General features: G+C 37.0%; 7 protein-coding genes across 9 annotated transcripts in view; 3 read left to right on the top strand and 4 right to left on the bottom strand.

Moving 5' to 3' along the window:
* LOC116166624 (DNA-dependent protein kinase catalytic subunit-like) overlaps positions 1-5,640 on the bottom strand; it is a 42,375-nt gene extending 36,735 nt beyond the window's left edge. Inside the window, exons 1-5 of one of the 2 annotated variants that reach the window (XM_031481623.1) lie at positions 5,397-5,640; positions 4,982-5,344; positions 2,687-2,974; positions 773-2,638; positions 523-725 (exon numbers count right to left, since the gene is read on the bottom strand). In XM_031481623.1, the coding sequence (XP_031337483.1) occupies positions 523-725; positions 773-2,638; positions 2,687-2,974; positions 4,982-5,344; positions 5,397-5,532 (2,856 nt within the window). In that variant the 5' untranslated portion in view covers positions 5,533-5,640. Of the gene's footprint in view, positions 1-522; positions 726-772; positions 2,639-2,686; positions 2,975-4,826; positions 4,921-4,981; positions 5,345-5,396 lie in introns of those variants that run through there. The other variant, XM_031481624.1, reaches the window with a different exon arrangement.
* Positions 5,641-8,178: 2,538 nt separating this feature from the next.
* LOC116167340 (serine--tRNA ligase, mitochondrial-like) lies at positions 8,179-9,747 on the top strand. The gene is made up of 3 exons (XM_031482680.1): positions 8,179-8,855; positions 8,901-9,088; positions 9,133-9,747. Exons 1-3 carry the CDS (start codon positions 8,247-8,249, stop codon positions 9,614-9,616), a joined length of 1,281 nt encoding a protein of 426 aa, XP_031338540.1. The 5' UTR covers positions 8,179-8,246; the 3' UTR covers positions 9,617-9,747.
* A 9,662-nt stretch (positions 9,748-19,409) lies between these two features.
* Positions 19,410-20,531, top strand: LOC116166378 (angio-associated migratory cell protein-like). Its single transcript, XM_031481333.1, has one exon. The coding sequence runs from the start codon at positions 19,410-19,412 to the stop codon at positions 20,529-20,531; it is 1,122 nt and encodes a 373-aa protein (XP_031337193.1).
* On the bottom strand, positions 20,523-21,699 carry LOC116167152 (deubiquitinase OTUD6B-like). The gene has a single exon (XM_031482393.1). The coding sequence runs from the start codon at positions 21,602-21,604 to the stop codon at positions 20,708-20,710; it is 897 nt and encodes a 298-aa protein (XP_031338253.1). The 5' UTR covers positions 21,605-21,699; the 3' UTR covers positions 20,523-20,707.
* Positions 21,700-22,546: 847 nt separating this feature from the next.
* LOC116167236 (5-demethoxyubiquinone hydroxylase, mitochondrial-like) lies at positions 22,547-23,254 on the bottom strand. The gene has a single exon (XM_031482516.1). The coding sequence runs from the start codon at positions 23,215-23,217 to the stop codon at positions 22,636-22,638; it is 582 nt and encodes a 193-aa protein (XP_031338376.1). The 5' UTR covers positions 23,218-23,254; the 3' UTR covers positions 22,547-22,635.
* On the top strand, positions 23,174-25,313 carry LOC116167235 (bifunctional peptidase and (3S)-lysyl hydroxylase Jmjd7-like). Of its 2 annotated transcripts, XM_031482514.1 has the most exons (5): positions 23,174-23,308; positions 23,393-23,561; positions 24,225-24,377; positions 24,428-24,594; positions 24,801-25,313. In XM_031482514.1, the coding sequence occupies exons 1-5, from the start codon at positions 23,248-23,250 to the stop codon at positions 25,292-25,294; spliced, it is 1,044 nt and encodes a 347-aa protein (XP_031338374.1). In that variant the 5' UTR covers positions 23,174-23,247; the 3' UTR covers positions 25,295-25,313. The 2 variants fall into 2 exon arrangements, with proteins under 2 accessions (XP_031338374.1, XP_031338375.1); XM_031482515.1 differs by lacking the exon at positions 23,174-23,308 and having other exon boundaries at positions 23,425-23,586.
* A 167-nt stretch (positions 25,314-25,480) lies between these two features.
* The window catches only part of LOC116166377 (serine--tRNA ligase, mitochondrial-like), a 1,525-nt gene continuing 1,293 nt past the window's right edge, over positions 25,481-25,712 (bottom strand). Inside the window, 1 exon segment of the mRNA XM_031481332.1 lies at positions 25,481-25,509. Coding sequence (XP_031337192.1) covers positions 25,481-25,509 — 29 coding nt within the window.

Raw genomic sequence — 25,712 nt, 5'->3', positions numbered from 1 at the left:
GCAAAAATTTTGCGCATGCGCATAGCGTATCGCACATGTGATCAGCTAGCTTCTTCTTTAGCCAGCAAAATAATAGTTTTTTTTTGTTTAAAGGATGCCGCCTGAAAATTTGTTAAAGTGTCCAAAAAGGGCCTATAATCAGCCTATAATTCTGATGTATTTCGTACTTCATTTTTCTAAAATGGCTCTGCTGGCTTGTGGGATCTCATTTTTGCGTCTGTTAACTAAACAATTAGTAAATGAAATCGAAGATGGGACAAGAGAAGGAAATGTGTTACATATGTGTTGTAATGAGGCTTTTGTCGATCGACTTTATTTGTTTTGAGCTAGCTGGAAAGCTGTGTTGTGGGTGGCTTAGTGATCGTTTGCCATTGCTTACAGCATGCACCATTTGAGCATTCGGAGAAATGGCGATTTGTGGATTGTTTACTTAGATCTACGATCCATAACGACTGATATTTAATTTATTATTAAACACAATTTCATTTATTTAAAAAATAGTCAAACGTTCAACATACTTACCGTTAAAGTTTCAATAATTATTTCAGTATGCGACATATTCATTTGACGAGGATGCGAGTAATAGTGCATCATTTGAACAGCTAGCGAGGAAAACAGCTGCGCAACTACTTCGTCCGAGTCACAACCTAGTTTTAACACAGGCTCCGCAACACTTCTTACTAAATAATCGACGTCCTTCTTCTTCTTGTCATCCATCGGATGACCTTAAAAGTGAGACAATTAGCTGCGTTACCACAAGCAATTCACTTACTTGATCCTAACAAAATCAGGACAACGGCGTGTAATAACTCGCATGCCGCTAAACGCATCTTACGGTCACTCGAATATAGGGACAGCTCGACGATTCTCGGTACGAATTTATCGAAGTACAGCGTTAACTTGTTATTGTAAGGAAGGTGTACTTTCAAAGAGGGAGCTTTGTTCCATACGACTGGTTTAGGGTTATCCTTCGGGTTAATAAACGCCATGCATAAATTGGTATTAAGTTGCCCGATTAAAGTAATAATTTTCGTTTGTAGTTTAAATAGTTCCAATTCTGTTTGTACCAAGACCTTCCTTTTGCTAAGCGCCTTCTTTGTTTTCCGGTGCTTTACTACCAAGTTAGATTCTAAGCCTCCTCCCAAAGACCTACTTTTTAAATAAGAATCTAAACAAGGCAAAACCTCCGCCAAAAAGGGCTCGATTTCGATCGCAGGTAAGCTCTTATACCACCTCAGTAAGACATCGACCCCCAAGCCTGCAATGTGCAAGTAACTACGGCCGACCGAAAACAAGACGACAAACGCGGGAACTGCTCTGGGAAGTATTTCCTTTACTATACCAATGGGAGTAGTGAGAAGTACATTCAGGCAAGCAATTTGTAAGTCTCCCTTATACTGTTTCATTTTCCAAAGCATATCTTCGACGAATTGCAGAATGGAATTGTAGCTCATCCTCACATCCTCCATTTCCAACTGGGTCTCATTAAAGTAGTTGAGTTTGTCACAAATTTGTAAACACGAAGTTAGTAGCTTGTAGAAGCCGCTCACGAGAGGATACTGGAGTGACTTATAAATAATCTGATTAACACACTGACTAATCCAACCCTTAAAAATCTCGGGGCTCACGTTGCGTAGGATATCTTGATAAAAATCCACAACGTTAACGAAAACGACAAAGTCACTAGTTTGCAGGGCTTCGAATGCCGATTCTGGATCGGTGACTGGATTATCGGGGTTTTTTAGTTTAGTTTTGAGGTTTAATTTATTGATAAGCACAAAGAGCGTCTTCACGAGTGCGTTGGTTAGTTTTTTGAGGAGATGTTTCCGCTTCGTTAAATCAATCGCGTATTTTTCGTACCTGGTCAAATTCATAACCCCGAGCATACCGTTCCAAAATGGAAGGTAATTCTTATAAGTGATTGCTTCACGATTGGTATCCTTCAACTGTTCCGCGTCCGAAAAAATCTGATGTGAGCAAGTCCATATCACGCCCTGATAGATGATTTCTTCAAGAAACGATTCGAGAACATTTTTTTCGCATTGCAACAGTTGGTGGAACATAACGATGAAGGCGTCCACGACTAAGTAATGCTGCAAAGTCGATAACTGTGGGAACACTTTAATTAGCACGACTGATATTAGTTGAAGACTGACAATGTGACTGTTGTTCAATTCGGGCAAATTGGTAATGATAAAGGATAAGGTTTGCACGTAATGTGGCAAGTACGCAATTTGATCAGGACTCAAATCCTCGGTTAATATGTAGGTATTCTCCAATATTTGTGAAATGGTAACGAAGATGTGGTTGATTTCCACTGCAGAAATATGCAAGCGAAAACAACAGGCAAACAGGCCCAATCCGCGGATTGCCAACTGCATTTGGTAGTTATCCACGGTACCTTCGAAGATAACCTTGTTAAAGTAGGTAAGAAAATATTGAAACAGCTCCTGGTCTTCCCGAGCACTGAGCACGTTCGCGATTTCCTGGAGAAACGACTCCAAAACATTATACGCGGACTTCTTGTCTTCGGCTCCAAGATTGAACCAATTCAAGAATGACGTGTGCCAGAACTTCGCTTCCGGATAAACGTACTGAGAGAACAGTACCACGTGCTTAGCCAAAAGTGACGAAGATTCTAAAACTCAAAGATTATCATCGACTACTTCAGACCCGGGGGACAAACCTCTAAATGCTATTTTTCTGTGTGCGCCACCGGGATCCGCTAACATCTTAAGACAGCTGTAGATCTTGAGAAAAACCGCATCACTATTCTGACTGTTGAACCCGAAATTTTCCAAAAAGTTCGATAGCGCAGCAACGCAACCGTGTATAATCGGCATTGATTTGTTTGTAGTTTGCAGCTCTCTATTCAGGAGATTTACTAGGGTATTTCCTAATTCGTTTGCGTTCGAAATGGCTGATGGAAATTTTTTTGTTACTGCTCCAATTACTATCAAAAGCTCTTCTTGAACTAAAAGAAAAACAAATTATGAGAACCGCGACTTGAAAGCAGAATTAATGATATTTGATTTTGTTTAAATAATTGTTTTGGTAATTGTAAAGATTTTACGTATTAATTTTTTTAAAGTGTCATCTCCGGTCGTTTGCGATAAGAGTCCTTGCGTAAGCTAATTAGTTTCAAGATAGGCACGTGTTATCGCAGGTGTTTTTTCCAAATAAGCAAACACAGGTGTTTAATTTATACCAAGACGCACTAACTTGTTAAGGAAGTGAATTACTTTGAATAGAAGAGACGAACGTTAATCGTGGCTTTTTTTATGGTGGACATTAAATCGTAGCCGTTTGTTTAGGTGTTTGGCGTACTGCCGTTAAAGGAAGTTTTTCCATCACCAAAGAACCAAATTTTACATCTGAAAAACTTGAAAATCGCAGTAATGATCAGAGATTCTTTAATTGTTCTATCAATCGCTTGTTGCGTGGTATGCGTAATTCTGGCCATGAATGTCGGTTTTTCTTTCAGATTATTTTGTGCCGAATAAATTTGTTTATCTGGAAATGGTCGGTTTTGTGAATAAACGAGCCCAAATTACAACCTAAATAATAGTTTTCAAGTTAAGTTTTTCTATTTGGTACACGAAATTAAATCAGGTGTTAATTAAAAATCTGTTAATTAATTCTTTGGACCATTAGAGGTTGTTACTTCCTCAAATTAATAAAATTTACATTAGTAGGTATACAACGCCGAACCTAGACCAGTACTAAGTCGATCGCCGCTTTGTTCTAAAGTGGAAGAAGGTGAAGGTCACGTGTCATGTTGCGATGGCCTTGGAAAGGGAAAGCTTTGGTTATAGTATTTAATGTTTTGGGGTGTCAAATTACATTTCTAAGGTCAATGCCTCCATTTTGTGGTCAAATTATATTTTCAAGGTCATCCAAAGGCAAAGAACACATTCTTTATGACTTTAAATTACATCTTCAAGGTCATCCAAGGCGATGGCCTTGGAAAGGGAAAGCTTTGGTTATAGTATATAATGTTTTGGGGTGTCAAATTACATTTCTAAGGTCAATGCCTCCATTTCTGTGGTCAAATTATATTTTCAAGGTCATCCAAAGGCAAAGAACACATTCTTTATGACTTTAAATTACATCTTCAAGGTCATCCAAGGCGAATTACTCAAATTTGTGGTGCCAAATTAAATTTCCGAGGCTACCCAAGTTCAATGAACCCATTATGGAGTTAAATTACATTTTCAAGATCATCCAAAATCAATGATTCCTATTTTTGTGGTGGCAAACTACATTCCTAAGGTCATGCAAGGTCAATGACCAGATTTTTGCAGCCCCACTATATTTCAAGGTCATCCAAAAGCGTTATGAAAATTTCTGTCAGATGTCCGTTTACGTACTTACGAATCTTAGTGCTAGATTAGATGCTCTACTAATGAACCAGATACGTATCTGTCGATAAATTTTTAACTTAACGAGATCATATTTATTAATCGATTTTTTCCTGCCGCAAGATCTAGTTAATAAATTTGGCAAAATTACTATCGACACAGCAAAACATGGGAGAGGTCGATCTTGCATTCATCTGTTCTTTCCCAAAAACTATGACAACGTAATACAGGGGGGGTCTGAGGGGTATAGAATGACCGTATGGAAAAATTGGTTTACTTATTTCCAGAGACCAAAGAGAATGAATCATCAAATTGTCCTTTGCTAAGAGCACTCTATACTGGGGGACGTATTCCATACACACAACCATCAGATATGAAATTTTGCAAATCATGTGCATCAAATGGTTATGAAATATTTTTTTTAACAGACAAATGTTGCCTAAAAAATAAATTACTAGCAACTACCTGAATATCCTTTGCTATAATGTCGTACACCTTCTTCTGTAGGAGTTCTTGGATTCGTTAGTACATTGTTGTACGGTAAGTCTAAAGGTACCTGCTGACTTGGGAACATTTTAAGTAAATTGTGCAAATCAGGACGCAGTAACTTATGTACCTACCTGATGAACTTTTATCAAATCTGCTATAAAGACATTTAAACAACGTGTCTTTATATAAAACTGCTATTTCTCTTTCCACATCCTCACAATCTGAAGGAAAGACACCTTTATCGATAATTAAGGTGATCAGCTCCAATGACTTCTCCTTTTCACTGACCGAACAAGACGATCGAACCACAGGAGCGCAAGTTTCTATAATGTCCAATAAGTGTCCCCCAATTTTAACGGGAAAATTACGGACAAGCGTATTTAAAAATTCGAAACAGACTATCTTCACCTTTTTGTACTCGGGTTTATGTAAAACACGTTTTACAAAATTCAAAAGGCCGGTCGTCTTATTGAATATGTTCAAAAAGTACGTATCTGGAAAAGGGTAGTGTTACGAAATTCTATTGGCGGAGACTGAGGTACATACCGATGGTTAAAGCTGGTAGCTCAGTGAGTGTAAATGTTCGATTAATCTGAGATAGGAATTTTTCTGCTTCATTGGGTTGGTTTTTCTCAATGAAAGAGTTTAAACTGTTGCCAAAGGAAAACAGATCTTCCTCCATCTTTGGTAATTAATTTACTGTAAACTTGAATAAGTTCATTAACACAAAACACTATGAAAATCACAAACGAAAAGCACAATTTTTACAAACAGAACTACAAAACGATTTTAAGGTTATGTTTTTTTATTCAAAATCAAAATTGTGTAGGTTAGGTTTTACAACGTTGCCACTTCTTCAATTATGTACAGTATCAAACGATACTAATATTAGTCTTGAGATCATTATGATATTTTCAATTTTCCTTTTAGAGTGCTCTCTTCCAGAACGTTTTCGTGATATTCGAGTTTGTAATTTTGATTCCATTGACATCTCGTGCAGGCCTCCCATTTTCCTTTGAGAGAATCATTTTCCGACACTCCATTTTCGCGATATTCCGGTTCGAAGTTTTAGTCCCCGTGACAGACACATGGCTTAGACCTTTACATGAAATTTCCGAATAAATAAGTAACTATTTTGGCACTTTTGTTAAATTTTTGGCGAATAGGTCATCCTTTGAATTAGAAAAGGATTTGAAGAGTAGAAAATGCATGCTGTACTTCAGATAAGATAATTCCGCGTAAAGTCTGCCTACGTGACTGAAGATAGCATCCTGTAGCGGAGCGTTGATTGCTTTATCGCATTGCCATACTCAGGTACCTAATTGGATGAAACATTCCGATTTGTTTCAAGAGGGAAGTTAACGTCACAAGTAGCATAGTATGGCCGGTTCAAAATCAATGTCACTGGAAAGTCAAACGTAGACGTGGGTTTGAAACTCTGCTAAATCAATGTCACTGGAAGGTCAAACGTAGACGTGGGTTTGAAACTCCGCTAAATCAATGTCACTGGAAGGCCAAACGTAGACGTGGGTTTGAAACTCTGCTAAATCAATGTCACTGGGAGGTCAAACGTAGACGTGGGTTTGAAACTCTGCTAAATCAATGTCACTGGAAGGTCAAACGCAGACGTGGGTTTGAAACTCTGCTAAATCAATGTCACTGGAAGGTCAAACGTAGACGTGGGTTTGAAACTCTGCTGAATCAATGTCACTGAAGGTCAAACATGAATCAAGGTCAAACGGTTTGCCAAGTAGGGGTTCTTGTCGAAACTAAAGAGGTTCTGAGCGGTGATAGCTGTCTTCAAGGTCATTCTGTACTAGGTTCGATTATAAATAAGACGTTAATGATGTGGTGGGAGGATGGATACTTATACCGGGTGATTCATTAGAAGTGATGATCATTTGAATTTCGAGCGTAAGGTTGTAGTATTTTTTGCATTATTAGATTGACGGTTTGAATTTCGTTAGGCATTTTTTTCTGTCATGACTGTCATTTAAGAAACCAGTGTCGCCGTTAATTGTTGTGTGCCATTTGCGGTTTATTACTTTTTCCATTTTGGACAATTTTTGGAGTTGATGCACTAAAATATGTAAGAAACGTGACTGTGTCTAGTGTTAGTTTATAATTTGTGGTAAAACAGAAGCAGTATTTGAAGATTATAAATAAGTAAACGATTTACTGAAAGCATGATGATACACCACTGCAATTAAATAAATGATCATCAGTTAGTACCAACTTCATAATTTATTTGATTTGCGGGAAATTCAAATTGTCCTCACTTCTAGTGAATCACCCGGTATAAGCTTCTGTGTGTTCGTTACAAGGTATACATGTATTAAAAATGTCGTGGATGGCTTATGCTGCAGAATCATGGACCAAAGCTGTCGATTTTATGACGGCAGTGAGACGCCTGAAGCAGCATTTTTCGGCATTAATATTTGATGCAGAGCACGAGGCGATATATGGAAAAGGTGAATATAGCCCAGAGGAGTGCCTAAGCTATTGCCAAAAAGTATGAGTTAGGTGAAGCAATATGCGATAGTTACTTAAGCTATAAAATATGTGACGAATGTATTATCCGGAAACTAAGGGATGCAAAGTTGGAGCATTTTAGTCAAGAGTTACAAGCGTGGAAGAATGAAGAATCATCAGCATCCTCTTCCGGTGAAGAGTGTTAGTTTCGATGAATCCAATAATAAAACGTACATAATGGTGGCATGGCATTTTGCTTATTGGGCAGCAAGGAAAGTACCTATGTCTTCAGATCGTGAGCGGGTGCAGGTCAACAAGCGCTGAAACACTCCACATACGTCGTATGATTCCACAGATCAAGGAATCGGACGAAAGGAAAAGAAATGGTATAGACTTCTACCTCTCGCAGGTACTGTCCGGATACGTTTCTTTTTCTCATTCTTACACAGGATGGAATACGAACGAAAACACTGATGCTGGTATTGCAATTGCAAGGAGGACACTCGCGAGCAGACTCTGTTAAGATGTCCCGAATGGAATGGGGAACGGTTGATTCTCTTCAATAAAATTATAGAATGGCCTGAAGTGTAAATAATATGCGACTATCGGAAAGAAATTAGGAGGAAATAAGAGAATTCTGTAGAACAATACGAAAATATGTGGTTATACTTACAATTACACTGATATAAAAAATAATAATGTCTCGTAACGTTTTCTTTGTGATACCCTTTATTAGGGACATTCTTATCAACGTATGAATTTATTAATTTTGCCCACTCTGTATATCTAATTTTCATCTTATGCGATAACTTTTTAGATCTGGCAATGTAGCACAGCTCATCTGACATAACCAAACTTTTAAATGTAAACCTAACCTAACATTTTTTGTGGGTTTTTCGGATTAAAGTTAATTATTTGCTCACAATGTTAAAAGTTCTACCCATACTCCCTCATATATCAAGAAGACTAATTACCACAGGATCACAACTACTTTGGCACGTACCGGAGTGCCCAGAACTAGATTTGAAGTACCTGTGCAATTTAGAACATTTAGATGAAATTAATAGCAACATAAAAGCCCGAAAAGGCGTTGGCGATATAAGTCTCGTTTTAAAACTTAAAGAAAACCTAAGCAATCTCACATCCGTTGACCACAATTACGAAAAAGTTCGCAGACAATTTTATGACGAATTACTGAAAATTCCAAACCGTACTCACCCATCGGTCGCGCATCTCAACGAACCAATAACAGTCAGCACCACTGGGGAAAAGAAAACCTTCGATTTTAAGCCGAGAGAGTTTTACGAAATATGTAAACGTCTAAACTTCGTTCGAACAGATCAGCTGGGCAATGTGGCGGGTAGTCGAAGTTATTATTTACTCGGCGACATGGCGGAACTGGAGAAGGCGCTTATCAGTTATACTGTGTCGCATTTATTGGATGAGAACTTTGAGCTGGTGTCGGTTCCGGATATTTTGCATCGCGATATTATCGAAGCGTGTGGGTTGAATACGCACGGAGATCGAACGCAGGTTGGACGGATCGCGTAATTTTGAACACTACTCTGTAATTTGTAGGTTTACAGTTTGGACTCGGAAATGTTCGGGCCTGATTTGTGTTTGTCCGGTACGTCGGAGATGGCTTTGGCGGCAATGTACGCCAACGAGGTGATACCTGCCGGTCGTTTACCCGTGAAGCTGGCGGCCGTTAGCCGATGTTATCGAGCCGAAGCATCCAGCGTGGCGGAGGAACGAGGAATCTATAGGTAACGTGCCCCTTGTGCTAGAAAGAAGCTAACCGGTTGTTTAGGGTTCATCAATTCACCAAGGTGGAAATGTTTGCGATCTCGAAGCCCGAGGACTCCAACGGCATTTTGGAGGAGTTTCGATTAATAGAGGAAGGGAATTTCGCCTCGTTGGGCCTTCATTTGCGCACCTTAGACATGCCGCCGAATGAGTTGGGGGCACCCGCTTATCGAAAGTACGACGTTGAAGCGTGGTTACCTGGCCGAAATATGTATGGTGAAGTATCTAGTTGTAGTAACTGCACCGATTATCAATCGAGACGTTTAAACATCAAGTATAGTGATGGAGATTGTGTCGGTTACGTGCATACTTTAAACGGTACTGCTTGTGCCATACCGAGGATGCTAATCGCAATTATAGAGACTTTTCAGACTGATAAGGGTGTTATTAGTATACCGGAAGTGTTACGAAAATATATGAATAATAGGACTGTTATAGGTAAACAAACGGCGATTCCAGATTTAAAATTAATAAAGTATAAGAAATAAATAATTTATTTTCTTATTTATAATTACGAGAGGTGAATGAGAAACTTAATTTTATATGATGCTAATTAACATATAAGTATTAGTAAGCAACCAAAGAGTCCTTGGTGGGACTACAACTGAGTTTAACAAAACTAAAAGTTAGTTTCGAAGGCCGTGTGATTATATCACAATTACGTTACAAAGTAATAAATATTGTAGTCCTTGCAAATTTGATCAGTTTCACATTTATACATAGTACATGTCACATGTTGCTATAAATTAAATTGTTACTCGTAACTTAAATAATTTGCTACAAAAGTGTAGAGGGGCCCCAAGCAAATTTGTCGTAATTTTATAACAAAAACTCAGTGCCATTAGGCAATGAAAAAGTAGTGATTACGATGGGCTAGGCAAATATGTACTAATTTACAAGCAAAATTGCTCTATGGCCTTCTATACTTTCATATCATTGCTACACCTGCCTTGCAGAATTTAAAATTAAACTGACGTAATTATTAATTAATGGGAAAATAGTACATTTCTTTATAATATAATATTTACATATATTTACATTTAATTTTTTTAATTAAAAAATACACTTCACATCAAAAAATTGTATGGATTCCAATAGTACTAGAGTCACATCTTCCAATTTGTTTGTATGTGCCTCAATGCACACCGACAAATAGGAGGTCTTCAACATGTAGAAAATTCACAAAAGTACTTGATACACAAATTTTGATGTGCTTTAGGAATATTTTAAGTGCGTCGAATATAAAATTTTACAAACGAATTGAGCTGCACGTCCTTAAATCTGTCGGAGACGGTAGGTGCAGGCCGGGTACTAAGTAGTCTTGTATCGCATTCGCGTGCTGTGCTCTATGTACTAACCTTCTAGTAAAACTAGGAAATTACACGTTCCGTTGCTTATTGGCAATAATAACTAATGCTAGGGTACTACAAGAAATGCACCAAATAGAAAACGTCCATATGGCATTTAAGAAAAGTTATTCGATTGTAAAAAAAAAGTGAAAAATGGAATATAAAATTATATTATCTACTTGACTAGAATAACTTGGTTTATTAATCACACGTTTATGCATGCAGCCGTTTCACTATTGGACGGAAAAGTAAACGAAAGAGGAGTAGGAATTGTAGGTGGCGCGTTTGGCAGTCAAAAACGGCTGGCAAGTCAATTTAAAAACTATCCTAATAATTTGGCCTTTAAAAGTTGGTGTCGTAGTCGGATCTTCGACGGCCGTACCCGCTGTGACTACTGCCGGGGTGGTTACCATAGTACGTATTGTAGTAATAACCGTTCCACTCCGATCTCCAACTGTCGTAAATATTTGGCATGCTATTGTCGTGTAGTGACTCTGCCGATCTCTGAAAAAAAAGGCGTGAGTTGTCAAGTTCAACGAATGATCGCTTACCTTTTTAGGCAGTTTTGTTTCGTAGGGTTTATCGTTCCACACATCCTCCATGTTGTACAAATCGTCTGCGCCGTAATTATCTATTCCACCCATGTGGTTTTTGTTCAGTTCGTTTAACATCTCTTCTGTGAGAGTGGAGGGTTGCTTCTTTTTGGCATTTTTCTGTTTATTTACTATCTGTAATTGAAGACAATAAATTAAAGTCAGTGTTTTGTATTGTTTGGGTGAATTTTAATTAGGAATTGCAGTGTAAGACTGGATTTTTGTAGTGCAAACGGTTTAGGGGCCGTATTATCACACATATTTTCGGATGGTGAAAGACCGATTCGCAGTAGGTAACAGTTCATAGTTACTTAATATATGTGCTAATAAAAATAATAATGGACTATTTGATCTGATTCTGAGGTTTCGGTTCATTTCACTTAGCGTACGTAATCGTCCGTTGTGTGTAAATTCAAATACGCATTTTTTCCGGTAGTCAGCCCTTGTTTCCATTTTTTGTTTCCGATTGCTGTCCAAAGTTGGTGTTCACGCAATTAGTTTCAAGTTATAGAAGAGGAGGTCCCAATGAAGGTAAGTAAATGAGCGGGAAGATAGAAGGTTGCACCAATTGCGATGATCTAAAGGTATAGTGGGTTCACTTTACCTAGCCTAATGTAGCTAATCAAAGAATTTTCACACTTCTGCCAGTTTTCCAAGTTAAATATCCTTGTGCGTAAGTATACCTATACAGTGTGTAAATTTGAACTCTGAGTACCTATACAAATTTTCTGCCCATGAAGATCATATGTTCGATTCTAAAATGTAACATGTAGGTACACGTCAAATGCCCCTTAAGATATGCCACCAGTCTTACCTAACAATTTGAATTACTTTTTCAACTGTTTTTCAATAAATGCCATTATCTGCATTAATTATTAAGTAAAGATTATTATATCACTAATAAAATGTATGCAAAAGAAAAACAAGTTAAAAAGTAATCGTAAACGATTTACATAAAGCGCATTTCCACTTTCATTCATTTCCCATTTGTAAGATGCAACTTCTGTTAAAATCGTAAAAATCCGGCCACAAATATGAAAGATAGCGTTGCACATGAGCAATCCATTTTTGACATGCTATTTCAATTTCAGTTTATAAGAAGAATTTCATTTCAATGCTTTTCTAAATAAGAAAGTTGGAAATGCGCATGCGTAAACCTAAATTTTGAAACTAAGTTAGATTTCCCTTTGTTCCAAGCGCCAAAGTATCAAATTTCACTTAAATGCTTCCATAGATAAAAAAGTTGGCACTGCGCATGGGCAAAATAAAATTTTTAAACTGGCGCTAGATTTTCCTTTATTCCAAGCGCCTATGTATCAAATTTCATTTAAATTCTTCCATAAATAAAAAAGTTGGCACTGCGCATGCGCAAAACCAAATTTTGAAATTGGCGTTTGATTTTCCTTTATTCCAAGTGCCTATGTATCAAATTTCATTCAAATACTTTTATAAGTAAAAAAGTTTGCAATTCGGTTTATAAATGGTCGAGATGCGAAAAGGGCACTGTGAATTTTGAGTCGATTCGATTCAACTTTTGGCATTGCGTATTATATGGCTAAAGCTATGCCCATATTGAATTTCATGCAATTCAGTTCATAACTAACGGAGATGTAAAAGCGATCGAACATTTCTAAACAAAGTTATCGTTCACACGGACAGATAGATGGACAGACAGACAAAGGAACAGACGGACAGACCAACCGGCAGGCGACAGATAGCAATGCAAAATTATAAACGATCTCTAGGATCGTTAATAAACGGCAAAAGTGTAAAATTATGGAACATGTAAAAAACGGTTTTTTGTTTTTTTTACAATAACTTTTTTTGTAAGCGGTACAGAAAAAATTCCTTCCTTGGTACAAGACTCGACACCATAACGAACCAAATAGCGAAAAAAGTAGAACAATAGCTCTTAAGATAAAGAACTATAGTAGCGTCGCAACGATTGCCCGAACGGACGGACAAAGTGGCCACAATAGCGCATTTTTGTGTTTATTTTTGTAGAAATGCGCTAAAAAGGGACTTAAGCGTCTGGATGCCAATTTGAAAGAGAAAATCACTGGCGCAAACAGAATTCAGCTATCTCTAATCGTTTGGCCGCTAGGGGGCGCTTCCGAATTTAGTCGATTTCCATAATGCCCCATAACTTTCTTATTATTAAAGATAATTGATTTTGGCAAAATCTTTCTTAGAGTACTTTTTTATGTAGAATCCATCTGAATGGAGTTTTTATACAGGGTGTTTTGTTTTTCTTATACGACCCTAAACTATATTTTTTCATATGGACCAATCTATACAGCGTGGCAAGTTGACGGCGGAACATAGGGAACCTAAAGAAAAAGTAAAAATACGCCCGGATAGATACTTAAAATCGCCATTAGATGTCACCAAAAAAGCGTGCATAAGCCCTTTTTTAAAAGTATAAAAGTCAAATTAATAAATTCGTTGGCCATGATTTACCTACCGCATTTGTTACCTAATTCTTTGATTTAACTGTCATCTGTAATTATTTCATCCTTTTGTGGTTGAAGTGAGATGATAGTCAAAAGACCGATTTTTTGTAGTAGGTACCTAGCAAGTGTGACACATCACTCCATGGCCAACCAGTTTTTACCAATTTTTAGGATTTTTTATTTAATTTTTAGGCTTGCATAAGACCTTACAGTTGCGTATTTTTATGTTATCTGATGGATATTTTAGTTATCTATCCGAAGATGTTTTTATTTTTTCTGTAGGATGAAATGGGGAGCAGGAATTACCGAAAATGTCTTTTCCCATGTTATTTCCCTATGTTCCACTATCAACTTGGACGCTGTATATTTTAGAGTTTTTGAATAAAGGGTAAAATTTTCTAAATTTGGATGTATCACTTGTTATATTTTAATATTAAATATGATTTGCCATTGCAATATTGCATTTTATACACTAACATATTTATATTGCACACATCTAGGTTTCCATGGCGAACAAAAGATGGTAGGATTGTGTAAAAAGACAATTTCTTGGTTATTCGGAAATGTTTATTAGTTTCCAAATATTTTTAAGTTCAAATAATACACAAAAAACAAAGAACGTGAAAACACATGCAAATAAAACAAATAAGTCATATAATATACAGGGTGGCAATTTGAAAACTTACCATCCCCCATGTCTTAGTAAATACACGAGATATTTTCAAAAATCAAAATCTGTGTCGGTAATTCGGAGGGGGAATCACAATGACATAGTTGGCGACGCACCCCCTCCAACCCCCTGCGCCCCAGCCACCCCAACTTTTAAATCATAAGCAGTGACCCCCCATGTGTGATACGTCGTTGGAATGCTCTGAAGAAATGCTTTCCAACCATACCAAATAGCATTACATTTAGGTTAGTAATTATCGTGCAAATGTGGTTGCTTGATCTTTTATTTATCACTATTTGTATTGCTATCTAGAAGATAGTAGTACAGAAAGCGGATAAAGGTATAAAAAGACACATTCCTTCACCCATAGCAGACATGAAAAATACACAAAATAAATATTAATAGCCTTTTTTCTTCTTAATTTAACCCATAAGCCAATAAAGAAAAACATTTTGAACATTTTATGACATAAAAGCCAGCTTTAGAAAATGTATCATATTAGTTTATTTTTTGATTTGCACGATAATTACTAACCTAAATGTAATGCTATTTGGGTTGGGGTGGCTGGGGCGCAGGCGGTTGGAGGGGGTGCGTTGCCAACTATCTCATTGTGATTCCCCCTCCGAATTAATATTTTGATTTTTTTAAATATCTCGTTTATTTATTAAGACATGGGGGATGGTAAGTTTTCAAATTGCCACCCCGTATAAATAAATAATACAGGTAACCAAGAAACAGTCGTTTTAAACAATCCTCCAATCTTTTGATCGCCATGGAAACGTAGATGTCGACAATAAAAACATTTTAATGTATAAAATGCAATATTGTAAATAATATTTAATATAAATACAGGGTGTCTTAATTTGAGTAGAATAACATGGCTATCTTGGTTATTATTATACTTACAAATTCGGTTAAATTGGCAAAGTTGTGTAGTTTTTGATGCTAATGGATATTCCGATGCAATATTTTGAAAAAATTAATCGTTTCGTAGATAATTAGAAAAAGTGAAAATCGCCATTTAAAAAAAATTCAAATATTCCATGCCTGCGTCGATGGTGACAATAAACGAACGAATTTGGTTCCAATCACAAGCAGCCATGGAATTATTGCCATACGAAATACATTGTAAACTTCGTGGCAAAAATGAAAAGGTGTTTAGTATCACTGGTTTTGTAATTTTTTTCTCTATCGAGTGACGTAAAAATCCAATATGGCGTCAATTGAATTTATCCCATCGAATCTTGCCTCAACAACAATCTAAACCATGGAAGCGCATCTCCGGTGCTGAGCAAAAGAGGAGAATGCAGGCCAGGCTAGCCCAAAAGGGTCAAACCACTTCCCATGACCACCCTGACCCAGAGACAGGCCTGGCCGGACATGGCTACTATTAGAGCCGCCTCCCCGTCCAGCATTCTTAATTTCATCTCACGCGTGGGATGGCCTGAGTGACGTTGACGGGTCGAACAACTCTAGTCAGGGAGGTAGTACAAAAGGCCCGAATTTGAGGCCTAGGTACGCGTAAACACTGTCCACCCTCCATTTTTTGTTAATTTTCTGGGAACTGATCTATGAGGGGTGCAAATTTTAGATAGAACGCCCTGTTGCATTAAATGTGAGCTAACTTCCTGTAAGTGTGAATTCTAAATGAAAACAAGACCTTATTCATTGCTCTGATGTGTTCGATCCGTTCCTCTTCGATTTCAGCAACGGCCTTCAGCTCCGGATTCTGTTCGAGCAAATTGACAATTTTGCTGTTCAATGAGTCGTTACGTTTTCTACACGTTGTAATATCGCCTTGCACATTACCCACTTGACGATCTAAACGATTTAATGTATTCGTAATTCGGATGCGACTCTTGGCCTTCTCCGCGCTGTCCGTGCAGAAGCCGCTAAGTCGCGCGTCCGTGTCCTGCTTTAGCTGCTTTCTATGGCCAATCATCTCTTTCACTCCTTCAAATTGGAGCGCTTGTAATTCGTATTCTTTTCTCTTCGAGTAAAGAGCTACTAGTTCTTCTTTTATTTTCGTATCACAGTTGGCACTGACTGTTACTGTTGTATTATGGGCCACCGGATCATTCACTGCCCCTTGTCCACAACTGCAGACCTTTTCTGAAAGCTGAAACACAAAGTATTACTTAATTAACAATATCAAAGCATTGCCACATAAAAAAAAAGCAGAAGTATGCAGTATATCTACAAGCAATGGAAATAAAAATATGGAAGTGGTTACGAATTCAAATGAAAAAAATTTTTCGTGTGTGTTTATAAACTTAGTAGATTTGGAGTTTCTTATTATTTTGGTCAAGCAGTGAGGTTATTTATAAAATAAATAATTTTAAAAATAACGCGATTAAATATTGTTATTATGGGCTTTTGAAGTCATTTTCACAGACGAATAGGGGGGGGACAGTCTCATTTATTTAATTAAGTAGTCATGAAATTCTGTGCGGCATTTTAACATTTTGGTCATCTTTTGGTGTTCATAGTTGTTTTTAATGTCTTGGTAAAATCCCATTGTAGTTGATGACTCTCCTGAAGTCATCAAGCACAACGGGATTTTACCATGATTTTAATATTTTTACTCCTGTGTGACTCATATCCAGGTGAGTTACACGATAGTATCTACATGAGGTTTGGCAAAATTATAGCAAAGTTCTGAGTTTTGGAAATGCAAACAGTAATTTTTTTACTGGTAGCTTCTTAATGTTTCTTCACATTGTACACGTACAGGGTGGTTCAAACTTGTGGCTCACCATTGATATCTCTGTAACAGTGAAAGATACAGTATAGGTTATTATATATTGTATGGGATATCGGTGTCATTCGTAAGCGCAACCTTGTGTGGGTGTTATAGATGTTTTTATCTGGTTACCTTACTGTAAATTAAAATTCCGAATATTCACATCTTGTTTTAAATTAAATTTTTTATTGTAACACAACGAAGTTGAGGTAAAGCTTATGTGCTCGTGTTTCCGTCTGTCCGTCCGTCCGTCCATCCGTTCCATCGAGATCTCGGTCCCTGGGCCACTTAGAGACTTCGGGTTTTCGCTAATTGATAGCCGCTATGGTCTATATTTGCCCATTTCGATCAGTTTCGTATTTTCCATATTTTGCGCACACGGCGGAATGCCAACTTTCATATTTATGGAGATATTTCTTTGAAATGTTAACCACAGACGCATCTAGTTCCGACTCACTTTTGCTGGACACAATTTTATTATGTAGGAGGCTAAGCGGGATATCTCGTTTATCCCAATCATAAAATGCTTAATTACAAACAAATCTAAATTAGATAAATGTGTGATGGTTACAATGTAAATATGCCTGGATAAGTAGGTGCATATTATATTTGAAGATTTGCTAAAAGTATCGTTTTCAGAAATTATGCTAAGAAAAAAGACGCTTTTGCAATTATTAATTAAATCCGAAAATCTGGAAAATGTATTGGTTAGCGCTGGTTAAAAAAAAGCAAAGGGAATATTGTGTACAACTTTTAAATTATTTCTTTCATTGTAACGTCCTGTCTGTAATAGAATCTACCTTGTCTGGAATGACACCCACGTACTACAAATGTAATTTTATCCCAATGATAGTGAGGAGTATTGAGTAGGTCATGTTTATGTGTCTCGTGTTTAGACAATAATCACTCTTTGTATTTATGATATGATTCGAACTCGTACGAAGACGGCTTCGGATGAATCAGTTACGTTCTTAACTTTGAAAGCCCCCTATAAATATTTTTATGGAACTACTTAAACGCGAACAAAGATCATACTACACTAGATAGCCAGCGTATATGCAAGAGTTGTTTCGCGTTTAAGTAGTTCCATAAAAATATTTATAGGGGGCTTTCAAAGTTAAGAACGTAACTGATTCATCGGAAGCCGTCTTCGTACGAGTTCGAATCATATATAAATACAAAGTGATTATTGTCTAAACACGAGACACATAAACATGACCTACTGAACACTCCTCACTATCATTGGGATAAAATTACATTTGTAAGTGGGCGTCATTCAAGACGAGGTAGATTCTATTACAGTCAGGACGTTACAATGAAAGAATTAATTTGAAAGTTGTACCCAATATTCCCTTTGCTTTTTTTTAACCAGCGCTAACCAATACATTTTCCAGATTTTCGGATTAAATTAATAATTGCAAAAGCGTCTTTTTTCTTAGCATAATTTCTGAAAACTTTTAGTTTCACGTATCTACGATACTTTAGCAAATCTTCAAATATAATATCACAGATTTAAATATACTATAAATCTGTGATAATATGCACCTACTTATCCAGGCATATTTAAATTGTAACCACACATTTATCTAATTTAGATTTGTTGTAATTAAGCATTTTATGATTGGGATAAACGAGATATCCCGCTTAGCCTCCTACATAATAAAATTGTGTCCATCTAAAGTGAGTCGGAACTAGAAGCGTCTGTGGTTAAAATTTCAAAGAAATATCTCCATAAATATGAAAGTTGGCATTGCGCAGTCTGCGCAAAATATGGAAAATGCGAAACTGATCGAAATGGGCAAATATAGACCATAACGGCTATCAATTAGCGAAAACCCGAAGTCTCTAGGTGGCCCAGGGGCCGAGATCTCGATGGAACGGATGGACGGACGGACGGACATACGGAAACACGAGCACATAAGCTTTACCTCAACTTCGTTGTGTTACGATAAAAAATTTAATTTAAATCAAGATGTGAATATTCGGTATTTTAATTTACAGTAAGGTAACCAGATAAAAACATCTATAACACCCACACAAGGTTGTGCTTAGGAATGACACCGATATCCCATACAATAGCCCTTTATTCTAAAAATAACTGTGCTTTGCCATTTCGCGCGTCTTCTTACCCCGCCAGGTAGTTTGTACTATTCTCATAAAAACATAGCCGCTGGAGGACGCAGTCGACTTATTTGGCGGGACGAATTATGAGAGTCTAAAATTTATACAGCGCTGTCTATCTAGTGTAGTATGATCTTTGAGTTTAGTAAAATCAAACTACAAAATACAAGATAGTTCATAATACCTGTTGTAGTTCTAATACTATCAACTTAGTAGTTTGACTGTAACAAAGTAGCTCTACTGTTTGATATGAAACTCCTCAAGCACGTTGTTTTTGGTTAATTAGCAATTAATTCATTTTTTACTCATTTTATAGTCTTAATTAATTTTAAATCATTTGGAATTTAATACGATGGAAGAACCTAACGAAACTTTTGACGACATAGAAGTGGTCTATTTAGATGAACTCGAAGAAATTGATGATATTGATCTAAATGAGGATGCTCAGGATGAAGGGGATTATGCACAAGCAATTGATTTAGCGCACTTAACGTTTTCGAAGCATCCAACCTCAGTCTTTACAGGAGCGTTTAGCAGAAGCGGGACATTAGCGGTTACCGGTGGTGAAGATGACATGGGTTACGTTTGGTCCACAGAAACCGGCGAAGTCCTTTTGGAATGCACCGGGCATAAGGATTCAGTAGTTGAAGCTAGTTTTAATTTTAATGACCAATTTGTCGCCACTGGTGACATGAGTGGATTAATACAAGTTTGGGATGTTCATAATAAGAAACTGGTTTGGTGCTACGAAGGAGATGACATGGAGTGGCTACTATGGCATCACATGGCTAATGTTCTTATAGCAGGCTGTCAGTCTGGAGATATCTACGTGTGGCAAATTCCGCAGGGAAATTGTAAGGTGCTGCCATCACACGGGACATCTACACATAGTGGCAAAATACTAGCAGATGGCAAACGATTGTTAGCCGGTTATGGCGATGGCCAATTACGTTTGTGGGATTTAAAAAGTGGCGAAATGTCATGGCAATTAACTGCGAATATTCCTTTGTTGGCAATTACATCTCTAGACATTACGGATGATGCAAACTTGTGTATCGTGGCCCCTTCTGCACAACTGTTTAAAGTAGCAGATGGTACCCAAACTGCGTCGTATCTTACTGCTGACGAAACCGAAGTGGAGGTGGTTGCTTTTAACACTGAGTCAGGATTGCTAGCCACTGGTGCAATATCAGGCAAACTGTGCGTTTGGGACTATAAAAAAAATAATCTAAGACACGAAACAAAGTTTGATACTTCTATAACCACAATTAAATGGGGAGTCGATGATAAAATGTTTGTTGGTTGTACAGATGGTTGTATTTATGTTTGTGATACACGATCTGGTACTTTAGTTGAAGTTTTAACAGGTCATAATGCAAACATTTTAAGTTTATCATTAACGAAGGATTGTACTGATCTTCTTAGTACATCCGATGATGGAACTGCTAAAATTTTTAAAACAAAAAGTAGTTAAATATTTTTATTAGCGATAATTCAATGGAAGTAACCATTTGTGTACATATGTAATTATTTTTTAATAAATACTATCGGCTTAATCAATTTCAAGTTCTTTAATACATACATAAATTAAAAAAATGGTCAAAACAGAACCATTTAAAAAAAAAATGTTTAAAAAAAAATTGACATGCTTTAGGCAAAAGTATCTTCACTTTCTTGCATATTATCGTCTACTGAAGTAATGGTCGAGTTGTAATGCTCCCCCAATCGATATAAATGCTTGTGATACGTCAGAATTAAGGGTGGACCTTCGTACTGTTCGGCTTGGATAGTTAAAGGGCCCGAAGCTTGAATAACTTTAATGGGGCACTTTAAAACGCTCGACAGGGCAGTAAGTTCCAACTGTCCTCCCCACAATTTAGTATTAGCTACATCTTTGCAATACTTCTCAAACTTGTCTTCTCCTATAAGTTCATCGTCGTCATCGTTATACATGAATGGAAGAAACTCCTCTTTATTGTCGCGTATAAATGAAGCAGTAAGTTTACGTAGCTTCGAAACATTCGAGCTGACTCGGCCCGTCACCTCCAGTTGGTGATTAATGGCGCAATACAAGCAATTACCATCCGCGGGTATATTAAAAATTTGCAGTCCTTCATTTTGTAGCAGTTCTTTAATGGTATTTAACTCGACGACACGTGGCCCTTGCCGATGATTGACTTCTTCCTCTGCTATTCTCTTCTCACGCTCCTTGTTTTCGGTTTCTTTTTTCGTTCTCCTTTTTTGTGCTCTGGAGATCTTAGTGGGTACATCTCCATTGACTACCTCATTAATTGATGAAAGCTCGGATGAAACTGTATCATTGGCAGCTACGTTGTTCAACTCCAGCGCTTGCTCTGCATCCAGTTCTTGTTCTAATTTCGATATCATTTCTGTAACTTCCTTTTTTTTCTTTTTATCGCCTTTAACTACACCTTTTTTTAAAGATTGTATCTGGGCTTGTAGGTCTTTTCGTTCTTGTCGATGTTTTTTGAGCAATTCTTCTTCGTTTAAAGGTGATTTTTCAATTACATCTTCGACTACCTCCATAATTTAATTAATAAAAAAGTTACTAGTTTAAAAAAAGGATTGAAATTTAAGGACACTCTTTAGGTTAAAGACCTGTAGAAGCATATATATAAGAGAAGTATATATATGTGTAGAAGCAGAAGCTCTACGGTCATCGAGACACATGTTATAACGAATTTCGGCACCGTTGCCGCTGTGCAGTAAAAGACGCATCTCCTAACGAATTTTTTACAAGATACATGAGAGCATTGCTGTCAGAAACATTATATAGGTTAAAAACATGTTTTGGGAACAATGGGTCAGGCAAGTAGGTACCAAGATTCTATGAGGGTGAAATACACAAAATGTGACTCAACTTTGGTGAAATAAAATCCTTCTCTTAAGAGCAAGATGGATAATAATTACTTTTGTAAGGCAAATTCAATGTTACGACAAAATATGTGAAAATTAGTGAATCGTAACTCATATATCACACATAGATCCTAAACCGAAGAGTTTTTATTAGCAAAATCTCGCCCCCACGAGATATGTAATTCGCCCCTCGTTCGGGGTTTCAGAGTTGACAGTTGAATGTCGAGATCAGCACCGCGGCGTTGAATGCCGTAATCCATTTTTGGTTATACAGTTTTTGCCACCCCCGTGACCGTCTCTTCAAGGCGAAAATGTTAGTTTTTCGATCTGGAGTTTTATTGTCTTAGATAATCCTTATCATATTTAGTTACTTTGGCATTACTTTTTGTACAGAGAAAAAAACACCTTAGAACCTGTCTTTAGACTATACAGTATGTATACTACAGATACTATGCGATCAAAAGAGATGCTGTGGAGTCACCTTTGGAATTTTTGTTTGCATGGGAAATCGCCGTATTTAACTTGAACTCGACGTCAATTCTTTTTTGATCGCCCGTTACATTTACATTATGTATAAGTATAGTGTATCTAAGGAATAGGTACATAGTAAAGGATTGTTTTAAGAATTTTATTGCAAAATTTGATTAAATACCTACTGACAAAACAGGGTTTAATAATTAACAAATATAAATGGCAATACATTAAATAACTTTAGATATACTTATGGCAGCTTTGCATCCCATTTTGACCAATTCTGAAAACGCTTTATAGAATGGTGCTTGTTCAGCACCGTGATCAATTCCAATATCGTGATGTTCCTGTTCCTCGTCCCTAAACTGCCTTATAGTTTCCAAAATTTCTTTATTCGTATTTGGATCCTCCATAAGCTGTCTTAACTGATCATTGTAATGCTCTACGATGACAGTTTCGACAGCAACTGTACACGCCATGGCAGCTTTATCCCCTAAAAGTGCAGAACCTGCTCCCAAAGCAAACCCGGCAATGTTCCATATGGGCACCATGACGGTGGGACGTACTCTATATTTCACTATAAGTTCCTCAAACTTCGCACGGTGCGCCTTTTCTTGATCCCACATATGCTGTATCAACGGACCTTTTTCGGTATGTCCGAGCACAAACATTTGCCCCGCATAAATTCGATCAGCTCCCAATTCGCCTGCATGATCAACACGTACTATCGAGTGCAAATCGGCATTTGTAGAACAATTTCTTATAACCCTATGCCAACCCTTTAGGGTGGATGTTCTCAACTGGCTCAACATTTATTGACAATTTTCTCTGTAAAAACGCAAATGTGTTATTACGAAAAAACGTTGAAAAACTGCTTAAATGTTCTTCAAGAAGAAACTAAAGGTAAAATCACATAATTTTCTCTTCTTACATTCAATCAATGGGAAACCTAACCTAAAAATTTGTTTATTTATGGCGCGTTTTTAGAGTTGCTGCATTTTCATACGAAAGTACCCTGTGTTGATATAGAGGCAAATAATCCGCAATGGTCATGGAGTATTTACAGAAAATATGTTGCAAAAAATATGCCGGTAGTGATAAAAAATGCTTGCAGAGATTGGAGAGCAAGGAAGCTGTGGAATATCGATTATTTTTTGTGAGTGCAAGTCTGTGATTTGTGTGTAAGTCTTGGTGTTGTTCAACTAACACTGTTTAAGTACTTTCTTCAGCACATTTGTTTCGATTAAGTAGCACTTCACTTGAATGATTTTTAAACAGGGCATCTAGGTACTGTTTCGCTCCTAGGAAAAAGTTTTTGTGGTTTAGCTAGATAGCTCGTTTAAGAGTACGGGCGGTTTGTATTAGTACCTCTTCGTGAGTACTTATAGTGTAATTCAAGGTGTAATTACTTTCAAACCTTTCAGAGTTAATCTGTGTAAAAAATTAACATTTTCTGTGTATATACCTACCTATTACAATATAGTGCTTTAATTAGGTATTTATATATTAGGGGAGCTAGCTCTAAATCCACTGAACGAGAGTGATCAAAATTTTAACCGATGGGAGTTCCACTATGGCCTACCCCGAGTATGCTAAAATCGACCGTCTACCACCTCAAGTCAAGGCTTTTGTTTACAGACTAAATTACTAAATGTACTCCCAATCACTATGCAGTGTTTCTTTTTTAAATTTTTTCTCAAATTATAAGATATCTTATAATAATAAGATAATCCTAACATTCTATAAAGACAAAGAAAGCAGAGCCAGTGTAGAAACATTTTGCTTTTATAAAACATTTAAACAAATTAAAATATTACAGGCAAAAAATACCAGACAAGGATGTAACGGTAGCGATAACTCCCAATGGATACGCGGATGGTGTGATTGCTGAAAATAACACCGATTTCTTCGCGATGCCCGAAGAAAGAACAATGAGAATGTCCGAGTTCTTGAGCAATATGACCGCCCCTAAGTAAGATGAGTGTGCACAGATGTATGAATTCTAGAATATTCGTTTTGCAGGAAAAACTTTGTATGTTACATTCAAAAGCAGAATTCAAATCTCTTGGAGGACTTCAAAGAGCTAATTAATGATGTAGACATCGAATTAAAGTGGGCCAAGGACATTTTTGCTAAAAGTCTAGACGCCGTGAACTTCTGGATGGGAGATGAAAGAGCAGTTACAAGCAGTGAGTATCAAAATGCAGCTCCTATCAGAGTAAAAAGTTATAGTCCCCTTCCTTTGAAGGCTTATTTTATAACACTGTATGAGTGAATTTCTATAGATACCATCAATTTTGGATCTTAAATATTTGATTTGCAATTGGAATTATAATAACATTTGAGAACTAAAGTTTTTACTTCACTAGCAGGTTATTCACACTTGGTTTTTCAGTGCACAAAGATCCCTATGAGAATATCTACTGTGTAATTAGTGGATATAAGGATTTTATACTAATTCCACCGACAGACTTGCCTCACGTACCTTACAAATATTATCCAGTTGGGACGTTTAAAAATGTTAGTACGGACCACTACGAAATTGAACCAAAATTAAGAAATGGTGGCGGCGATTGTGACCATTTCATACCAAAACCACAAATTAGAGGTTGTCAAGAAATAGAAACCAAATTGGAAAATTCCAAATATGAAATGTTAAATTGGGTATCCATCGATCCTTCAAGACCAGACACAGACTTATACCCACAGTTTAGAAATGCGAACGTTTATAAAGTTAGAATAAATGAAGGGGATTGTTTATACTTGCCTAGTTTGTGGTTTCACCATGTACAACAAAGCCATGGTTGCATCGCTGTAAATTATTGGTACGATATGGATTTTGATTTAAAGTATTGCTATTATAAAATGTTGGAATGTTTATCTACATAAACCTACATACTGTGTAGTTTTTTATTTCTTATAACTTCCTTAAATATACAGTCTGCATTTCACACAAATGGATGCCGAAAAGGTATAACAAGAGCACGTATGGAGGGGGGGGGGGGGGCTAGCTTAACATTAATTAAACTGGAACCGCTATGAATGTAGTCTTCCTGGGAAATACAAATTGAACCATCACCCATCCTTTGAATTTTCAATCCTAGCTAAAATTTTGCATTACTGGAAAGTTTCATTGAGAACAGGAATATATTTTTGCAAGTATTTTTCATCCCTGCTAACTACCAGGCCATCATCCAAGTCAATGTTGTTCTAAAGTTCACTCAAAAAACTGGTGAATGTCTTATTTCAGCATCTAAAAGCTTGGTGTAGTCCATAAGTCCAACTCTCCATAAAGGAAAGCACTTTT

Source organism: Photinus pyralis, unplaced genomic scaffold (genome assembly GCF_008802855.1).
Source record: "Photinus pyralis isolate 1611_PpyrPB1 unplaced genomic scaffold, Ppyr1.3 Ppyr1.4_LG3b, whole genome shotgun sequence".
Classification (NCBI taxonomy): Eukaryota; Metazoa; Arthropoda; class Insecta; order Coleoptera; family Lampyridae; genus Photinus; species Photinus pyralis.
This window is presented reverse-complemented; position numbering and strand designations above follow the sequence as displayed.